General features: G+C 40.4%; 1 protein-coding gene across 3 annotated transcripts in view; it reads right to left on the reverse strand.

Annotated features, from left to right (window-relative positions):
- Positions 1 to 21,013, reverse strand: part of LOC145350924 (serine/threonine-protein kinase VRK1-like) — a 103,018-nt gene that overhangs the window by 3,180 nt on the left and 78,825 nt on the right. For all 3 annotated transcript variants that reach the window (XM_080200396.1, XM_080200397.1, XM_080200395.1), the window contains exon 11: positions 18,614 to 18,789. In XM_080200396.1, the coding sequence (XP_080056522.1) occupies positions 18,614 to 18,789 (176 nt within the window). The remainder of the gene's footprint in view (positions 1 to 18,613; positions 18,790 to 21,013) is intronic.

Below are 21,013 nucleotides of genomic sequence, written 5' to 3' on the forward strand. Positions count from 1 at the left end.
ACCAATGTCCCCTGTCTCCACACTCCTGACCTTCATGAATTCATAAAAACTTTAGGTTTTCCTGGATTTTACTTAATATTTTTCATGCCTTCTCTTTGATTTCCTAATTTCCTTCTTATTTTATTCTTACACTTTTATACTCCACCAGGTTTTCTGTAGTATTGAACCCACAGTATTTCTCATATCCTTTCATTTTTAATCCTTCTTTAAATCCCTTGGCATCCAGAGGACCCTCAATTTATTATTTTGTTTTAAGGAAGCTCTGAACCTCCTCTATGAGTTGGATTTTTGCAAAGTTGAGGGAACTCTGTAGACTTTTAAATATGGTGGTCAGGACCTGATTGTGGGATTCCTGTCACCAGCGTGGGATAAGGGTTGTGGGCTAGTGGGTGTCACAAGTGCACACCCTGCATTCCTAACCTGGCTGCCTTTATTGTGGGTATAGACACCTTCTCATCCTTCTCAATTTCCATGGATTCATGGTTGATGGCCCCTCAGAGGTGTGCTGAACCAGATTGGATGAGGGAATCTTTTGAAGGGTAGGTTCAAAAGGTCTTAACACATGTCTGCTTGCTAATCTATGTCCCTCTGCCCACTTCCATGGTCTCTCACCCTCCATGTCAACCTACACCCTCTAGCTATCCCCACTTTATGCCAAATTATGCCCCACCACCCCACCTATTCCACCTCATGCTTACCACCAATGACCCATGGCTCTTCATATGTGTTTTGCCAATCTATCTCACTTCCATGTCTATTAATCCAGAACAACATAGCATGTGAGAAAAACTTTACAGACTAGTTGTTCATAAAAACTTATTTCACTACAGCCCACTAAGTATCAATCATCCAGGCCCTTTAAAATATCAGTAGCAGAAATGACAAATACTTGAAACCTCTATTTTGTGTAAACGTTGTGAAATTGACAGAATAATCAGAGCAAAAGTGGTATTAAACAAACAAAATTTTCCTTGGAGCTCAAGGTGCGTCAATCACCTGATGAAGGGGCAGCCTGCCGAAAGCTCATGATTCCAAATAAACCTGTTGGACTTCAACCTGGCGTTATGAGTCTTCTTACTGTGCCCACCCAGTCCAACACTGGCATTTCCACAGCATGGCTTTATCCAATTTGACTCTAATTCAACCCCCTTCTCAGTCATTCCTCCATTTGTTTCTCAATTCTTATGGTTTAATTGATTTTGGAGACACACCGTTGGAAACGTCATTCACCAAAAATCCCAGATATCCTGTTTCCCTCTTCATCAGCTTGTAATTCCAGTGAGATATGACACATCATACTCAAGCTGATGGTTGTAGAAGAATCTCTTATTCATGGCATGTGATACCCAGTCCAACAAGATTTGGCCCAATCAAGGCGCAAGGCATGACACCGCCCCCCCCCCCCCCCCCTCAACTGCCCAATGGGAGATTTGGCGGCCCAGGCAGAAGTCCATTGACTTTAGGCAGGACCAGATGGCTCTGACGGCGAGTGGAGCCAACAAATCCCACCGAAAAAGTCTGCACACCAATAGAAACAAGGGCAATAGGGGTTCAAGTAACTCATCCAAACACCCACTAGAAACAGAAAAGCAAAGCCTAGGAGTATGAGAAAATATTCAGTTCATTTGAAAACTTTTCCACACTTTGAACAAAGTAACCTTTTCATTGCTGAACACTATGGAAGACTTACCCAATGCACTGAAAAGGTTTCACTTGATTTGAACTTATTTTAAATAAATTATGAACCTGTGATTCTGAACTGAATCTTAATGCTACTCAACAATGTAGTATATAATAACCATTGTATATTATCGTAATCACTAATACAATTTTCTGTTGTTCCACTTATTGACAATGAGCACCACTTACTGGATCTATTCTACATTACAATGTAAAGGTCTGCACTCCATAAACGTACCCTTTACATGAATAGCTAAGCTAATCTTTTACAGTTTTACTTTGGTACCACAGTCATGCCTAACTTAACAGGGATATGCACTAGTCAATAATTAAATGCATTTTCTCTTTCACATTTCTGATATTGTTGCTGATCTGACATATATTACTCGGACAATTAACCTTTACTAATTCAGCATTATTTTGTGTTATATTTAATCACAAATTGTCAGCTACTTCACTGAACTTGCAGCTAATTCTAAACCCAGCAACCAATGCACATCTAACTGACGTTCCTTTGCAGATGCACTTAAAGACTCATGCCCAACTTTTGATTCATTTGAATCAATTTAAAGTAGTATAATATTTAAAAAAGATCTCTTATGTTGCACTACTCATTCATTTGATTAATAGCTATGCACTAAACAGTCTTATCTATGGCATCAACTGCGCCTGAACGATGAGGCCAAAGGCTCTCCCAATATTGGAACACAGGCTCATTTCAATGCAGGAGGTAAGGTGAGAAGAAGCCACAGGCAAAGAAGAGTGGAATATCAGGCAGCAGTTGTCACTACAGCAGGCCTCAGTTAAGTGGGTATGAAGTTGATGCTGGGTATCGAGTGGAAATAGGGGGATCCTCAAGGTTGAGAGTTGCGGCAATTGATAGCTTTAATGTTGTCTGGGCTTACCACCTAATCCTTAGGCCTGATTAACTTGAAAATGATTGGCATAGCAAGGAATCATGGAGATGGGAAAGGGCTTAAACATGTGTTTTATATACAGTGGTGGATAAATCTCCAGGACCTGATCAAGTGTATCCCAGGACATTGTGGAAAGCTAGGGAAGAAATTGTGGGACCCCTAGCAGAGATATTTGTATCATCGACAACCACAGATGAGGTGCCAGAAGATTGGAGTGAGGCAAACGTGTCGTTATTTAAGAAAGGAAGCAGGGAACTACAGATTGGTGAGCCCAATATCAGTGGTGGGTAAGTTGTTGGAGGAGATTCTGAGAGCCAGGATCTAAATGCATGGACGGAGTAGGAATAGTCAGCATAGCTTTGTGTGTGGCAAATCGCATCTTACAAATTTGATGAGTTTTTTTGAAGGGGTGATAAAGAAAACAGATGAGGGCAGAGCAGTAGACATTGTCAACATGGACTTTAGCAAGGCCTTCAACAAGGTATTGGATGGTAGACTGGTTAGTAATGTTAAATCACATGGGATCCCGGGAGAACTAGCCAACTAGATAGAAAATTGGCTTGGCAGTAAGAGACAGACGGTTGTGGTAGAAGGTTGTTTTTCAGATTGGAGGAATGTGAACAGTGGTGTGCTGTAGGGATCGGTGCTGGGTCCACTGTTGTTTGTCATTTATATAAATGATTTGGGTGAGAAAATAGGAGTCATGGTTAACAAGTTTGTGGATGACACCAAAATTGGTGAACAGTGAAGAAGGTTATCTAAGACTACAATGGGATCTTAACCAGGCCAGCGGGCTGAGGAATAGCAGATGGAATTTAATTCAGATGAATACGAGGTGTTGCATTTTGGAAAGACAAACCAGACAGGACTTACACAGTTAATGGTAGGACCCTGAGAACAAAGGGACCTAATGGTGCGGGTACATAGTTCCTTGAAAGTGGCGTCGCAGGTAGACAGGGTGGTGAAGATGGCATTTGGCACATTTGCCTTCATCAATCAGAGCATTGAGTACATGAGTTGGGACATTATGTTACAACTGTACAAGACAATGGTAAGGCCACATTTGGAGTACTGTGCATAATTCTGATCGCCTCTGCCACAGGAAAGATGTTATTAAACTGGAAAGGGTGCAAAAAAGCTATACAAGGATGATACCGGGACTGGAAGGTTTGAATTATAAGGAGGGGCAGGATAGACTGGGATGTTTCCCCCGGAACACAGGAGGATGAGGAGTGACCTTATAGAGGTTTTTAAAATCATGAGGGGCATAGATAAGTGAATAGCCAAGGTCTTTTGCCCGGGGTAGGGAAGTCCAAAATTAGAAGGCATATGTTTAAAGTGAGAGGGGCAACTTTTTCCATAAGAGGGTGGTTAGTATATGGAATGAGCTGCCAGAGGAGGTGGTAGAGGCAGGTACAATTACATTTAAACCTTTCCCATCCATGTATCTGTCCAAATGTATTTTAGAGGGATATGGGTCAAATGCAGGCAATTTAGGAAACCTAGTCGGCATGAACAAGTTGGGTTGAAGGACGTGTTTCCATGCTCTATATTTCTATGACTCTTTATTAGGCTCCATTATTTGCCTATGCAAAGGCTGCAATCCCTGAATCAGACATAAATAAATAGTTTTTATTCTTTAACCTGTATGGCAGGCATTGCTTCTGGATGATAAACGGTTCCTGTCTAGCATATTGTAAGTTCAGGTTATGTGTGAAAAACAGTTAAGTGCAGTGCTGGCCAATTTCTACATGGAAACCTCTTTCTATCTGTTCATAAACTACGTTCCTAGGCAAACATAGACTCAGTTTTATTTCTTATCTCATCAGGGCTTAGAACTGCCTACTGACATGCAGCTATTCAGCCATTTGTATTCTTCAACCAGCTGGAAGGTAAGTGGGGTTAACTGTCATTCTGCAAAAAAGAAAACCTGAATATAATTGTTCCATATAATAAATCTATTTGTGATTAAAATTCTGTGCTAACATTATAAAGTCACAGCAGCTAAAGAACTTAATTTTTTGACTCTGGTGTTTATGAAACATTACAATTCCAGGCAGTGATCTCCAAGCGTATCACACAAATGTCTTTTTTGAGCCAAATTGTTGCTATGACCTCTGCACACATACACATGCACACAAAGCAACCCCTTTTCTAACATGTTTTGAAAGAGCAATTGCTTTGTTTAAAGGTGCTTAGGTTCATACTGATCCTTTATTCAACTTCACTTTCGTAGAAGTTCAAACTGCATCCAACTTAAAATGGTTGATAAATAGCAGGCCCTGGATTCGAGATGGCCCCTTTCCAAATAGATAATGACCACAGAGACACCAGTGAATCAAGTATATGTTTAGGGGTTTGCACTCAGTTAGATAAACTACTCCAGCACTGTCTGGAGATTCAACCTTTTTTTCAAAGCATGACAAATGAGAGGGCAACTGCTCAGAACCCTTTGATCTTTGCAGTTGCAAAGAGAAATAAATTTGGCTTTTAGTAACTTCTACATAGTTCTATGTTTTTCATTCATTGAAGCTTACTGCAGCCAAGTCAGAGTCTGTTTCGCAGTTTACCAGTATGAAAACACTTAAAGATTTCAATAAAGTACTATATAAATGTAAATGTATCTTTTACAGCAAACATGACGACAACAACTGATGCCCATATAAAGCACCAATACTAATACTAACGTCAAGTCAGACAATTCAAAATTGGTGATATTCATTCAAATTGTTGAGAGTGTCATGATTTTCCATTCTCGAGTTACAAAATTTCTGTGTCCCATCATATCCTTCAAAACCTCCGATAACACCAATACATGTCTCTGTTGTGCAAACACGTTATATTTACTGGTATAATTTTATATCTATCACTTTTGCATACATTGTGCAAGACTTTCCTATTAGTCTCGTTGATAAAATAAAAATTACTTGAATCATTTTTACCATCATGACCCAACGTATTATATGGTTGAAGTCTCTTATATCTGGTCAGAAGTATTAACCTTTCTTCAGAGACAAGAATCAAATTATAAAACCATACAGTGATTACAGCACCAAAGGGGACCATTCAGCTGATCCATGCAGACTCTCTGCTAGAGCAATTTTGCAAGTTCTACTCTGCCACCTTTGCCCAGAGCCTTGATTATTATTTCTTCCCCTTCAGGTTCTAATCCAATTTCTTCTTGAAGCCATAATTAAATCTGCCATACTAGAATTTTGTTGGTCTGGTTGATTGATAACAAAATAAATTTATAAATGATAACAAAAGCCAGCCCTGTTAGTAATATGCTTTAATATCAGCATAACATTATTTTATTTATTATTATTGTCACAAGTAGGTTTATGTTAACACTGCAGTGAAGTTACTGTGAAAATGCCCTAGTCGTCACACTCCGGTGCCTGTTCGGGTACGCTGAGAGAGAATTTAGCATAGCCAATGCACCCAACCAGCATAACTTTCAAACTGTGGTCAAGTCTTAGTTTCACGTTTGCTTTGAGCAAAATACACACACGGCTCTGGCCTTCCAAGCCGATGGGCACTGTGGTGACTGGGGTGTTATCGACCCCCTTCAATCACAGTTTGTTTTGATGTTTTAAGATATCTTTGAAATTAAAGTATCCCTTTAAGTAACTGCCTTTTAATTTATCCCACAGTTTTTTTAAATTCATTTCACAGATTTGGGCATCGCTGGCTAGGCCAGCATTTATTGCCCATTCGTAGCTGTCCTTCAGAAGTTGGTAGTGAGCTGCCTTCTTGAACCGCTGCAGTCCCTGGGATGTAGGTACACCCATAGTGCTGTTAGGGAGGGAGTTCCAGGATTTTGATTTGATTTAGTTTATTCGGTTAACTAAAAGAAGCACACACAGCTCTGATACCTTCAAGTTTTATACCTATGTATGCCTGTTCTCATGTGCCTTGTCTTAATATAATCCACAGAAATCTGTCCAATCTCTTGAGTGATTGATGTCTTGTGTCTTGCATTGTAAATAAGCCCAAGGTTTATCATTATAACACAAGCCCTTCCACTTTTTGTTGCTCTTGATACAGAAAGCATATTATTATGGCTGACATGAAGCAATTCTTGTTCCCAGTTACAACATTGGGCGGAATTTAATGTTCAAGGCGGGTGCATGTCCAACGGCTGGAAGTCCAGAGCAAGTTTGTTAGAATTAGGTACTTTGTTGGTCAGCATCAAGCTTCCTGTTGAATTAAGCCCTAAGCAAGGCGGACGTCTAGTCCCTGAGAGGTGTCGGCTAATCCGAGGCTGGCAGCTTTCCAGGGCTGGCAACACCACTCTGAGCAATATTCCTGTTGGAATTGCAGTGCGGCCTTTACTAGGGATCACCAATGGAGCACTGCAAAGAGGCAAGTGTGTTCGGGAGGGAGACCCCAGTAAGGAGGGGAGTCAAAAACAAAGGCCTACCTGCAGGAACCCTGACCTGAGACCCAAACCTTGGATCAGGTACAGGTTTGGAGTATGAGGGACCCCTTCCCACCCTTGTAGGCCACTGTCAAATCCAATAGGGTTTGTTGTGTTCTTATCTGACATGTTGATTTCTCACTCAGTCAATGGTTGAATTAATCGGCTACTTAACGGCCTCAATTGGCTTCTGGGCAAGAAGGCTGCCCACCACCTTTCCCACCTGAACCTAATCTCAGGTTAGTTGAAAAGGCACAGGGTCTCCATTCTGTGCCCTCCCAACCAATCAAATGGCCCCATGACTCCCAGCTTACTTCCATGGTGGTGGGGGACATAGAATCATGTCCATATTGTCTCTGGAAAGAAATTTTACATCCATGATCTTAATCATCAAAAAGATTTAATCTAACATAAGTATACTCAAATTAACTTCAGTGCTGTCTCATTTTAGTGATGGTTCAGATTAATAATTCTTTAATATAAATGAGTGATACATGTTTTAATCTTCATTGCTTCCAGTGCATAAAACTCTGACAAGAGTATAAATATGTGCCCTGGTAAAATGTGATTCTCTTTAAGCTGAACGAATAACATTTTGAGGAAGCAGCACACCATTCTTCCTTTGTACTCTGTGCCAGTGTTCAGAGTCCTTAGTTCAGCTACAGTACAGAACAGGTGAACAGCTAAACTTCCCTTCTTTTACAAAGAATCCGCTTTAAATTGAACCATGGTAAAGCTCCGGCAATTAAAACCACTTTTCCCATGTCAGATTCTCTGCAGAGCCATTGTGCCAATTTGTCGGCAACTTTGTTGACTGTGTCATCTTAAATTTAGATTGACACAATCCAAATTTAATTCAGGAAGAACTTTACACTCCTGTGGGAGACAAGATCATCCCAATAAACAGATGTAATGGCACAGTGGTTAGCACTGCTATCTCAGGGTGCCAGGGACCCAGGTTCAATTCCCAGCTTGGGTCATTGTCTGTGCAGAGTCTGTATGTTCCCCCATATCTTCGTGTATTTCCTCCCACAGGCCGAAAGATGTGCTGGTTAAGTGCAATGGCCATACTAAATTCTCCCTTAGTGTACCCGAACCATGGCAGAGCGCCAGCAACTAAAACCACTTTTCCCATATCAGATTCTCCACAGGGCTGGAAAGTGGTGACTAGAGGATTTTCACAGTAGCTTCACTGCGGTGTTAATGTAAGCCTACCTGTGACACTAATAAATAAACTTTTAAAACCTTTAAACTGGACAGTTTTTCAGCCCTGATCGCAAAGCAGGAACGATAGTAATCGGACTCACTACACCACAACATATCTCTTTTCAGGCATTCTGAATGATTCAACGATGCTTATTTTGGAGATGATGCTTAGGAAGGATTTTTGTTGCAATGGAGAATGTCCAATTCACAGATATAATTACTGGATCAGTGACATAGTGGATCCAGTTTAATACTAGTCCTAGCATGTGCTACAACTTGACAAATTTACACAAGCAATTAAAATCAATCCACAGTTGGCAGATCTGCAATATAGTGCAATTCCAACAAATTCCATGTTTGTTATTTGTTTGGAAACCAGACCCAAAACTAAACCTAAGAGCTACTTAATTTAGTGTAATATTTCTCAAAAGTTCATGCTAAATCAGAAGCTTGCACTATTAACCATCCATGGATGCCCCTATGTTAAATTATTTCTATTTAAATTCAGTAACTGTTATGGTGTGCAGATTTCACACAATGCACGTTTTTCAGATACATATTTCCTGTTAATTGAAAGCTGCAATGGATAAGAGCCAAGGCTTGTTTTCCAATGAGCTACTTTATGAGTGTATTGATATTTTGCATAGAATTAAAACTGCTACAAAAGTCAACAAAATCACCATTTCTGGAGAGGTGCTTTTAGTAACACTACACACCAATCGCTCAGCCGCCTTTCTGGCGCTTAGAAACCCGGGAAGGCCCAAAATTCATAGCAGACATTAAAGTCAGCACGGTAGCACAATGAATAGCACCGCTGCCTCGCAGCTTCAGGAATACGGGTTCGATTCCCATCTTGGGTCACTCTCTGTGCAGAATCTGCACATCCTCCCCGTGTCCAGGTGCTCTGCTTTCCTCCCACAGTCTGAAAGATGTGCTGATTAGGTGCATTGGCCATGTTAGTTACATTTCAGAAGTGTGAAGATGGATAAAATATGAGGAATCACTGTTACAAATATCTAATTTTATGAGTTTTATATATCTTAGGGGTATAAATTTTAGATTGGCAGCAGAATTTTTTAAAGGAAAAATAAATAAAAACATCTGGTCTGAGACGCTAGTAAACAGATGTAAAGTAATTGTAACTTAAAGGGTGGATTTTTTCCCATAAGGTAATTATGGGGAGTATTGGAAACAAAACAACTGGTTACCTCTCTGAGCTTTGTGGAAAAACTCCTTATTGAAGCTGCTATAAACATCTCATCTGCATAATTTGTTTGAGCACCACGTTCTAGAGCCAACCAGAAGGAAAACTATTCCAGAGATAATGCAATGTGACACGGTGAACTAATTACCTCTTAATAAAGGAGCTTCTCAATAGCAGCGATCATAATATGTAAACTAAACGATATAATTTTAAAGGGGATGCATCAACAAGAAAGACATGAAGCACATGTAAACAAGACTTTGAATATGACTGGATATGTTGAAGAACCTGTTAAAGGGACGAGGGGATCCTTGGATTTGTATATAGAGACGGAGGGCATAAAAATATGAACATTATGCTAAACTTTATAAAACACTAGTTAGGTCTCAGCTTGTATTGTGTGTCCAATACTAGGCACTATACTTTAGGAAGGATGTCAAGGCCTTAGAAAGGGTGAGGTACTACAATAGTACCAGATTAGGAAAGTGGGCCAAAAGATGGCAGATGGAGTTTAATATGGATTTGTATGAGGTCCTGCATTTTGGTTAGAAAAATGGGAAGGCGACTTATTATCTAAATGGGGAAAGACTCCGGGGTGCTCCGGTGCAGAAGGATCTGGGTTCCGCATTTATGAATCACAGAAAACTAGAATGCAGGTATAGCGGATAATAGATTAAGCAAATGGAATGTCGGCATTTATAGCTAAAGGAATAGAATTTAAAGATAAGGAAGTATTGTTGCAACTATACAAGGCATTGGTGAGGCTGCACCTGGAGTATTATGCACAGTTTTGGTCTCCTTATTTAAGGAAAGATGTAGCGGCATTGGAGGCAGTTCAGAGGACGTTCACCAAATTGATTTGAGAGATGAGGGGTTCGTCATATGAAGAGAGATTGAACAGTTTAGGCCGATACTCTCTGGAATTTAGAAGAATGAGGGAAGATTAAATTGAGGAAACAAGGTGATAAAAGGTATGGATAAAGTAGACATGGAGCAGATGCTTCCTCTTGTGGGGCATTCTAGGCCAAGGGGCAGCAAATTTAAAACAGAGTTGAGAAGAAAATACCTCTCCTAAAGAGTTGTGAATCTGTGGAATTCGCTATCCCAAAGTGTGGTGGATGCTGAGACAGTGAGTAAATTTGAGAGATTAGGCACATTTTTAATTAGTAATGGGTTGAAGGATTATGGGGAGAAGATAAGAAAATGGGGATGAAGAGCATATCAGCCAGGATTGAATGGTAGAGTGGACTTGATGGGCCAAATGGCCTAATTCTGCTCCTATATCTTATGAACTTATGAATGAATGATACAGTTTCGTGCAGAGTCCCAAGAATATGGAGTTGTTCTCAAGAGCTTTCGGGGTATTTTGATGGAGGTTTTCGAAAGCATAATGAAGTGATAGACTAAATAAGGAGAAAAGTGGCAGAAAAGTCAGTAACCAGAGAGCACAGTTTTAAGGTATGGATAAAGGAGCCAGAGGCAGCAAACAGAGAAAGAACAGTAACACAACAAGTCTTTACGATCAAGAATGCATTGCCTGCAAGGATGGTGGAGACAGATTCAATAATAACTTTCAAAGGGGAATTGGATAAATCTTTGAAGGGAAATTTTTTTCAGGACTATGGGGAAAGAGGGAGGGGCAGGTCTGATTGGATAACTCTATTAAAGAGCCAACACAGTTATGACTGACCAAATGGTCTCCTTCTGTGCTGCAGCATTCTCTGATTCTATGGACTGACCATAGGATTACATTTCCACACGGTAACAACGGGAAAATGGGTCACTTCCTGCAAAAATTCAACTTAACAGTAACTTCAAAGTAGAAAATCCATTTTGGATTTTAAATATCTAAAGAAATACTTTGGGATAAGACTCAACTGTGGTTTTCGCCTCAAGAATTACAGTACTGGGGAAAAAAACTCACTCCTGAATAATGATTTATGCAGTTGCTTTCCTTTGTGTTAGAACCACTATTTTCACGGCAGTTCTAAAACTTTAACGGACCAGTGTCCTGGTGTACAGCTGGGTCTGTAAAGAGGGTTTTAAAACTAAATATTTTCGGTGGGAGATTCATATAAGGAGTAATTTATAAAGTTATAGGGAAAAAAAAGGCAATCGTGCAGGATAGCAATATGGAAACTGGTAACCATAGTATGATAGGGAGGAACAGAGAGTACAAACCTAGGAGTACACCTGTAAAAGAGGTCAGAATGGGGAAAACAGTAAAAAGACTGTTTTATCAGAATGCATGCAGAATTTGTAATACGACAGATGAATTGATAGCACAAATAGAAATAAATGCTTATGATGTGATAATCATTACAGAGGTGTGCACAGAAAGGCACCAAGAATGTGAACTGAATATTCAGGGGTTATTGACATTTCAGAAGGATTGGAAGAAAGGAAACGGAGCTGGAGTAGCTCTGTTACTGAAGGATGGAGATCAGATCAATACAGTCATGAGAAATGTTTGGGTGGAGATAAGAAACAGTAATGGAAAGAAGTCACTGGTGGGAATGGTCTACAGGCCCCTGACAGTGGTTGCACTGTAGAACAGAATATAAATCACAAAGAATGACAAAAAGAGAGAAATTAAAATACAAGAATCAACTAGCAAGAAATATAAAAATAGAAGCTTATACAAGCATATAAAAATGAACAGAGTTGTTAAAATAAACATTAGTGCCTTCAGGATGAGACTGGGGAATCAATAATGGGAAACAAAGACATGGAAGAGACGTTAAGGGAACCTATAGATGCAATGTATTTAGATTTCCAAAAGACATTGATGAGGCACCACATGAAAGATTGCTACAGAAGATAAAGGCCCCTGTTGCTGGGGGTAATATATGAGAAGGCATCAAGGACTAGCTAACCAGCAGGAAACAAGAGAATCTGGATAAATGGGTAATTTGAGGTTGGCAAACTAACTATTGGAATGCCACAGTGATTAATGAGTGCTACAGCCTCAACAATTTACAATGCATGTTAGTGTTTTAGATGAAGGGACTGAGCATTGCAGCCATATGTGCTGAAGATACAAAGATGGTAGGAAAGCAGGTTGTGAGAAGGACACAAACAAGGGTTTCTCCCAGCCCGAGTAGCACAGTAGGCTGGCTGTAGCGGGATTCAAGATTTGGGACTGGCATCCACCCAATCGAGACTTTCCCAGGCACTTTTTTTCAACATACAATATGGGAATTGCTATTTCCATATCATTAGCGAGCCTGGGAAGGTATTCCACCCAGCAGGGAGAGGTTCCCACCAGCAGGGATCACAAATGGTCCCCATCAATGGGGAATGAGGACCAGGTGTGATCGCCCCACTGGTGGGTCCGCTCAGCTCGCTGATGCTGGCCTCTCAGGTGGGATTAGGCCCCATTCTCTGTTATCAAGACACTAGATAGTACATACTATATTCTCACCTGTGTGTTTCCTGACCATTGATGCATGTAGTCACAGGTTCTAAGTGAACCGAGATACCCAAAAAGTTTTGACACATAGACAGAATGTAAAAGCGCTTGTTTACAGACAACAGGTGCCTATCTATGCAAAATCAACTCAGCCACCTCAGTCCCAAACATTTTTCAATGAGACTGACTATGGTTATGATAATGGTTATGGCTAATGACACATGATAAATAGAAATCTGCAAGAGGCTGCAGGTAGGTTAAGTGATTGAGCAAAATTTCGGCAGATAGGAGTATGATGTGGGAAAGTATGAGGTGGAAAATTCTTTAAGTGAAAAGAATTAAAGGTTCTTGATCAGAGTACATGTAGCATTTGTAATGTGATGGATGAACTGATAGCACAACAAGTGTTATGGAGCAGAATGAGCCCTGTTCAGGGGCAATTTGAAAGGCCCCTCAATAAATTGCAGCTCAGGTGCTTTTGACTTACTTGTCCTCAGACAAAGTTCATAAGATCATAAGCAAGAATAAGCCCTTGAGCCTGTGGCATTATTCAAAAGATTATGGTTGATCTGATTGTGGCTTCAACTCTACTTTCTTGCCTGTCTCATAAAACCCCAAGTGATAAGGATTCTGAAAACTTCAAAAAAAGAAGCCATTTGGCCCATTGAGACGGCACTGACAACAATCCCACCCAAGCCCTATCCCTGTAACCCCAGGTAATTACCCTGTTAATCCATCTGACACTATGGGTCAATTTAGCATGAAGAAGACTCACAACACCAGCTTAAAGTCCAACAGGTAGCATCTGCACAATCTCTCCAATGTACCAAGCTTGGTGCTACAACAACGGATGAATGAACACCGCTCGACAATCATCAGGCAAGACTGTTCTCTTCCTGTTGGGGAACACTTCAGCGGTCACAGGCATTCGGCCTCTGATCTTCTGGTAAGCGTTCTCCAAGGCAGCCTTCATGACACATGACAGCGCAGAGTCGCTGAGCAGAGACTGATAGCCAAGTTCCGCACACATGAGGACAGCCTCAACAGGGATCTTGGGTTCATGTCACACTATCTGTAACCCCCACAACTTGCCTAGACTTGCAAAATCTCACTAACTTTCCTGTCTGGAAACAATACACATCCTTTTAGCCTGTGCTTAATGCCCTCTCCACTTACATTGTCAATACCTTTAAGACTTGATTAGCTGTAAAGACTCACATTCCAATCATTATTCATGTAAATTGAGTTTGTGTCTTTATACCCTGTTTGTGATCAGAACTCCCACCCACCTGACGAAGCAACATCCTGTTCCGAAAGCTTGTGGTGTTTGCTACAAATAAACCTGTTGGACTTTAACCTGATGTTGTGAGACTTCATTTTTACCCCAGTCCAATGCCAGCATCTCCACACCAATTTAGTGTGGCCAATCAACCTAATCCATACATCTTTGGACTATGGGAGAAAACTAGAGCACTTGGAGGAAACCCACGCAGATAAGTGGAGAATATGCAAACCCCATACAGTCACCCAAGCCAGAATTGAACCCAGGTCCCTGGTGCTGTAAGGCAGCAGTGCTAACCACCGTGCCACAGTATCAATAATCCTTGACTCCCCTGTAGATTTGTAAAGTCTGAACTTTCTTGTGCAGTGGGATTTTCAAGATTGATTACAGTGTTAATTTGTAGATCAAAACCCCTTTTTCTCCTTCAATAGGATTTTCAGGTAAGGGTGCATTGCAACAGCTTCCCTTTTATAAGGACAATATCTTTAAAAGGAAAGGATGCCTGGATCACATGGCTTCTTCACAGTGCTCCTTGTCTTCCTGCCATGTGTAGAAGATGTCAGCAGAATAATGGAGACAAGGGCAGTGTGGGAGTTGCTTATGGCCGACTACAGCTAATGAGATGATGACATGAATTTTATGCCCATCATACTTCCAACGCATAAAGGGAAATCGTGATTCCTGAGCCTTCACCTCAAATCAGGGCAAATTAATCTCTAGTTTAGCATGTTTAATCCAGTTATTTTCACAATTCTGTCCTTTCATTCTTATACTCTTTTAATAAAAACAGGAAAGCCTCTCTATATTTGTAACCTGGACACTCCACTATTTTAGAAACTTGGATCATGATCCCACTGTGTGTAAAATTTAAAAAATGTTCCAATGAAAAACTGAGTTATAGAACATAGAACATTACAGCGCAGTACAGGCCCTTCAGCCCTCGATATTGCGCTGACCAGTGGAACCAATCTATTGGCCCTCTAACCTAAACTATTCCAATATTATCCATATGCCTATCCACTGACCATTTGAATGCCCTTAAAGTTGGCGAGTCCACAACTGCTGCAGGCAGGGCATTCCACGCCCTTACTACCCTCTGAGTAAAGAACCTACACCTCTGACATCCATCCTATAATTACCACCCCTCAATTTAAAGCTATGTCCCCTCGTGTTAGCCATCGCCATCCGAGGAAAAAGGCTCTCACTGTCCACCCTATCTAACCCTCTGATCATCTTGTATGCCTCAATTAGGTCACCTCTTAACCTTCTTCTCTGTAATGAAAATAACCTCAAGTCCCTCAGCCTATCCTCATAAGACCTCCCCACCATACCAGGCAACATCCTGGTAAACCTCCTCTGCACCCTTTCCAATGCCTCCACATCTTTCTTATAATGCGGCGAGTTAGCTTTTTAACCTTCCAGCATTGGGTCCATGATCTACACCTAGAATAATTTTTTGAAGTTTTCAGAATCCTTATCACTGCATATAAGTCTCTTTCTTGCACATTGTGAGGATGGTTTCATACTTAATTAATTATTGGTACCATCTGCAAACTTGCACATTCTAATTTTAATTTTTCATCAAGATCATTTATAAATACTGAACGTTGTAAACAGCAGAGACCCTAGAACTGATCTCTAAGTTACTCAGCCAATCAGTGCTATCCAATTAGTGCCAGCCCCATTGATCATTATCTTTACTTTCTGGTTATTTAGCCAATTTATTATCCAATTTACAACAGCCCACCTTTATCCCAGGAGTGCTCACTTTACTTACAGGTTTCTTTTGAGGTACTTTGTCAAACAGCTGCTGAAAATCCAAAATATGTACCAAATTATATTATCCTCATCTACCATTTTGGTTACATCCTCAAAAAATTCAAACAACATTTGTTAGGTACAGTCATTGATAAAGTCATCCTGGCCTGGAATCCTGCCTTTTCCTCTTGTTAAAGGCATTGAAATGATCTTCTTGTAATAGACTTCGATCTGTAATAAAGCCCATTAGGGTTTGTTGCTTTAGCTATTCACATTAACAGGCCCCTAATTTCCAGTAGGATAAAAGCAAAATATTGCAGTTGTTGGAATCTGAAACAAAAACAAAGAACGCTGGAGAAACTCAGAAGATCCGACAGCATTGGTGGAGAGAAAGAACGGAGCCAATGTTTCAAGCTTGGGTGATTCTTTGTCAGTGCAGCTCTGATGAAGGGTCATCCAAATTTGAAATGTTGGCTCAGTTCTCTCTCCACAGATGCTGTCAGATCTGCTGAGTTTCTCCGCCATTCTCTGCTTTTGCCTCTAATTTCCAGCATGGGTTTTGATTTTAAAACTTAGAATTTCCAATTTTCTGGTATTAGCCATTAACTTAATGAAAAGCAAAAAAGAAAACCATGCAAAGCTCTCTTTACCTTGAGCCATATTTCCTCCTGAGCTCTTAGCTCCATGTATCTGAACAGTTTCCTGAAGAATAGGAAGCCCTCCAGTTTTCCTCATGCTCATATATTTCCCTCATTATCATGGGTACGGCTAGGAGACGCCCTCTATTATCTCACCCTTCAAGTCAACCTAGATATTGAAGAAAATGGGTGTGATCTTCATGCCACGAGCAAGGTCAGAGAATTTGGCACCGAATCTCCATTCACTGCAGCGGGATGGGAAAATCCCGCTGGCATGAATGGTTGTAACATGATTTTTTAAAAAATGCTTTCATGAGATCAACATGTCACTGGTAAGACCAGCATTCGTTGCCCTTGGGAAGGTGAAAGTTAGCCACCTTCTTGAACAATTGCAACCTAGCAGGTGTAGTTACACCCACAGCACTGTTACAGATGGAGTTCAACTATTATGTTGATTACAACCGTTTGAATGTCTGCTTACATTTCCTTGTCTATTTCTGTTCACTTGTGTGATCATAATTGTTTAAGACATGACTTGATCAGCAATGCAGCTGATTCTGACAGTGTGCTGGAACTCAGCTGATTCTGATTGTGCTGGAGCTCAATTATCAGATAATATCAGGTGGCACAGTGGTTAGCACTGATGCCTCAAAGCACCAGGGACCCGGGTTCAATTCCAGCCTCGGGTCACTGTCTGTGTGGAGTTTGCACATTTTCCTCATGTCTGTGTGGGTTTCCTCTTGGTGCTCTGGTTTCTTCCCACAATCCAAAGATGTTGAATGGCCATGCTAAATTGACCCTAGTGTTAGTGGAATAACAGGGTAATGTGGGGTTACGAGAATTGGGCCTGGGAGAGATTGTGGTCCGTGCAGACTCAACAGACTGAATGGCCTTCTTCAGCACTATAGAGGTTCTAATGATTCGATGAATATGATTATTGACCCAGAGGGCTCCAATTTCACATAGATGTGTGTCTTTGTATCCCAAGTATGCATAAGTGAGTGGAGGAATGAATGAGAGTGAGGAGTGGATAAATGAAAGAGTGAAAAGGAGAATGAATGCGTGAAAGGGAGAATAAATGAGAAAGTGGGAGAGTGAATAAGAGTGAGAGCATAAATAAGTGTGAGAGGGTAAATAATTGCAAGAGTAAACGAGAGCGAGTGAGTGGAGAAATGAATAAGTGAAAAGGGAGGGTAAGTGACAATGATTGGCAGAATGTGTCCTCTGTCACAGACATTCAGTTCCTTCTCCTGATCCTATCAGCATGCACCACTAAATAACTTTCTCATGGAGTATGACTGGAAAACACTGGAATAAATTTCCAAGTTAATTAGTTTTTTTAAATGATCTCGATCATGCAAGTCCCTCTTTAAAGTAGATGATGAAGTAACATTAAGTATGATAGACTTTCCAGAACACTCGAAAATATTTTACATGAGACTAGAGATGTCCAAATTTTTTGAGCAAGCATTTCAAATCCGAATGACCCAAGCAACTTCAAAAGCTTCTATAAAACTTAACTCTGATCGTTTCAGCCAAATCTCCCTCCTTTTCAATTACTTTCCAAAGCTTTGAGATGTTTACTATGCTGAAAACTCCAGACAAGTGTAAGTTTAAAATAAATGGGTTAACTTTATGGCTAAGATAGCAGGGAAAGGAAATATGCATGAATGTGCTAATGGTCCTTGCATCAGTATTGTGTCGCTTAATGTAATTTCAAGGCTTGTATTCATTAGCTGTCCCATGCTACTCATTGCTTAAGAGAGAAAAGTCATTCCCGACCTTTGCAAGTACTGTTCTGTGATAAATTATCTCAGAAAATTATATTGGTCATCTTCCCTTCCAACATGCTCTCAAGGAAACCTCCCACTTCTACCAACAGTCCTCACTAAGATTGGGAACTCAATATTTTGGGACCTCACAGTGCCCAAAAAAACCCTTTCCTACTACTCTGTGACAAAGGTATGAACTTACTATGTGATGTATGAGCTTCAGTATAAAATACCACTGCATATAAACTGTGACAAAACACATCAGGAAGCATCAATCCATCAACTCTTCAAGCTAGGAAACTGAAATAAAATGCAGCTGCTTACATTTTGAATTGCAGGTACGTTCTTAAAATGCCCGGTATCAAATAGAAGTAACGAATCCGTGACCTTCCATCGACTGGATTCCAGACTGTTCAACAAGATGTTGTGTAGTTTCTCATACTGAGGCCTTTCTTCATACTTCAGAGTGCTCACATAAGACAAATAGTTGATTATTTCATCTGAAAGACCATTCAAGGATACAAATTAGACAAATATCGAGCAGTCAAATAATTATGTCATAATTAGAATTATCCTTTTATTCTCATTGTGAATTTTACTGCAGGCTGAAGTACAGCAACATGTTCTCTATCACACAAAGTTTATCTCTTTTTTTTCATTATCAGCACAATGATTTCAGACATTGAATTGCGTAAAGCAGCCTTTTACATTTATACCCAGGAACTAACTAAATGCTAGTAACCTTACCATATTTAGTGACGTAGTGCAAAAGGGAATGTCTTAGAGGACTGAATAAATAAGACCAATCAGCCTGAGACTGTGGCACCACATCTGATTCAATACAGTAACAAAAAGATATTAAACAACACATAATTGATCATGAGTTGAAGCTAACAGGGGACAGGGCTCCTCAATCCTCGCCACTGCCTCTAATTTACAGAAATCATGGCTCTCTCTTGCCTGTAAATTCTAAATTGTGAGCGAGGGATTTGCAAGCGGCCTGGACCCGATGCTGCCAAATATCATTGTTAAAAATCCACTGCGTCGTAAATGTGAATAAATAGAACACGGAAAAGCAATGTTTTTAAAAACATATGGCGCAGAAACACCATAGTTCTTTCCATCAAACGCAGCCATGAATTTGTTTCTTTTGTACATGGGAAGTTTGTCTCAATTGCACCAGTTTTTACATCAATTTATTTTCACCATAGTTTCTTCATATTTCTGATTGGCAATGTCCTGCAGAATATGTGCTTGTGAGTAAATCTATCTGCTGACCACAGCAAGTGCTTTCAGACACTGATGCATTCACTGCTGCCCGTATCAGGACCACAACAACTTTTGGTTGCAATCATTATATTTCCTCAGTCTCTGCCACTGTGAATATTTCTCAGCCGGACACATTAAAAAAAAACTGATCATAATGGTAAGTGACCTTTCAGCTCACTGTGATTATAATTAAAATAGAGTTGCTCCTTAACAATAATATAGCAATATCATCATCTTGTGCGGGCATAACTGGCCCTGAGGTACTCATTACTAGACCAAGTGAAGCAAGGGATGGTAATGAGCACCTCAGGGCCAGTAATGACCATAATCCTTGAACAAAATGATGTTATCACTATTATCAATCTATGTGGCCTTATTCTGTCTTCTACACTTGTAACAATGCTATTTTTCACAATTTTTGCATCCCAAAGATACTTACTTACAATTCTTAGCACTTCAATAACACAGGTCAATAACCTTTCTCAGCACTCCATTTGATCCAGAGTGTGTTACTGCTGTTGCACAGAGTTTAGTTAATATATAGACCTTCAAATGTTCTAATTGTATTGCAGCACATTACACAACAATGTGTGGCAGTGTTGTTGAATTTTTTCGAGTTAGCTTCTTCAGTGGAACTGGATTTTGTTTTTCTAGTCCCCCCACCCCCACTCCCCCTTGACCACACACATTGAGGTCTAACAATTATCAATAAAGTGGGGTGGGGAGCTGCAGTCAGGCCAGCTGACCTGCGGAAGAGTTCAGAGGCAGGCTATTTAAAAAAGCCACCCTGGGCTGTCGGAAGTAATCCCATTTATACTCAGAAGGCCATCAAACTCTCACCACTCACTCTTCATATATTTCCATGCCCCATTCATGCCACCTCATTCACCCCACCCAACTTCTCTTGGCCCATGTTTCCCCCATGCCAAGCTATACCCCACTCACCCCTCACTGTCCTCATGTCATTTCCATGCCCATTCACCTACTATACACTGTAGAACCATTGAAAACTATAGTAATAACAGGATGTGCATAAAAATAAACTTGAGAAACAAATCATTCATTGGCAACTTTACACTTGCTTAAAGTTAAACATGTTACGACAGGCCAATAGAAGTATCAATCGTCCAGACCCTTTAAAGCAATGATGGAGAAATCACAGGCACTAGAAATGCCAAGAGTGCATAATGAGGCTTGGCTGAGAGTCCAGAAATCCATTAGGCTATTAAAACTCCTGAGCACCAGGGAAAACATTGTTTGATTGTCAGCTCTGGCTGTCTGATCTTTTCTGTCAATCTTATAATGTAAAGTTACAAAGAAGAAATGGTTTCAAGTGTTTGCAGTTTCATTTAAGACAGCATTCAGTCAGTCATCAACTAGTCAAGTTGGCAACTTCAGGTTCATGCAAGTGCACAGTACTTATCTTCAGAGATTACAAGGGCCATTGTGGATGTC

Source organism: Carcharhinus amblyrhynchos, chromosome 12 (assembly GCF_965287045.1).
Source record: "Carcharhinus amblyrhynchos chromosome 12, sCarAmb.v2.hapA, whole genome shotgun sequence".
Taxonomy (NCBI): Eukaryota; Metazoa; Chordata; class Chondrichthyes; order Carcharhiniformes; family Carcharhinidae; genus Carcharhinus; species Carcharhinus amblyrhynchos.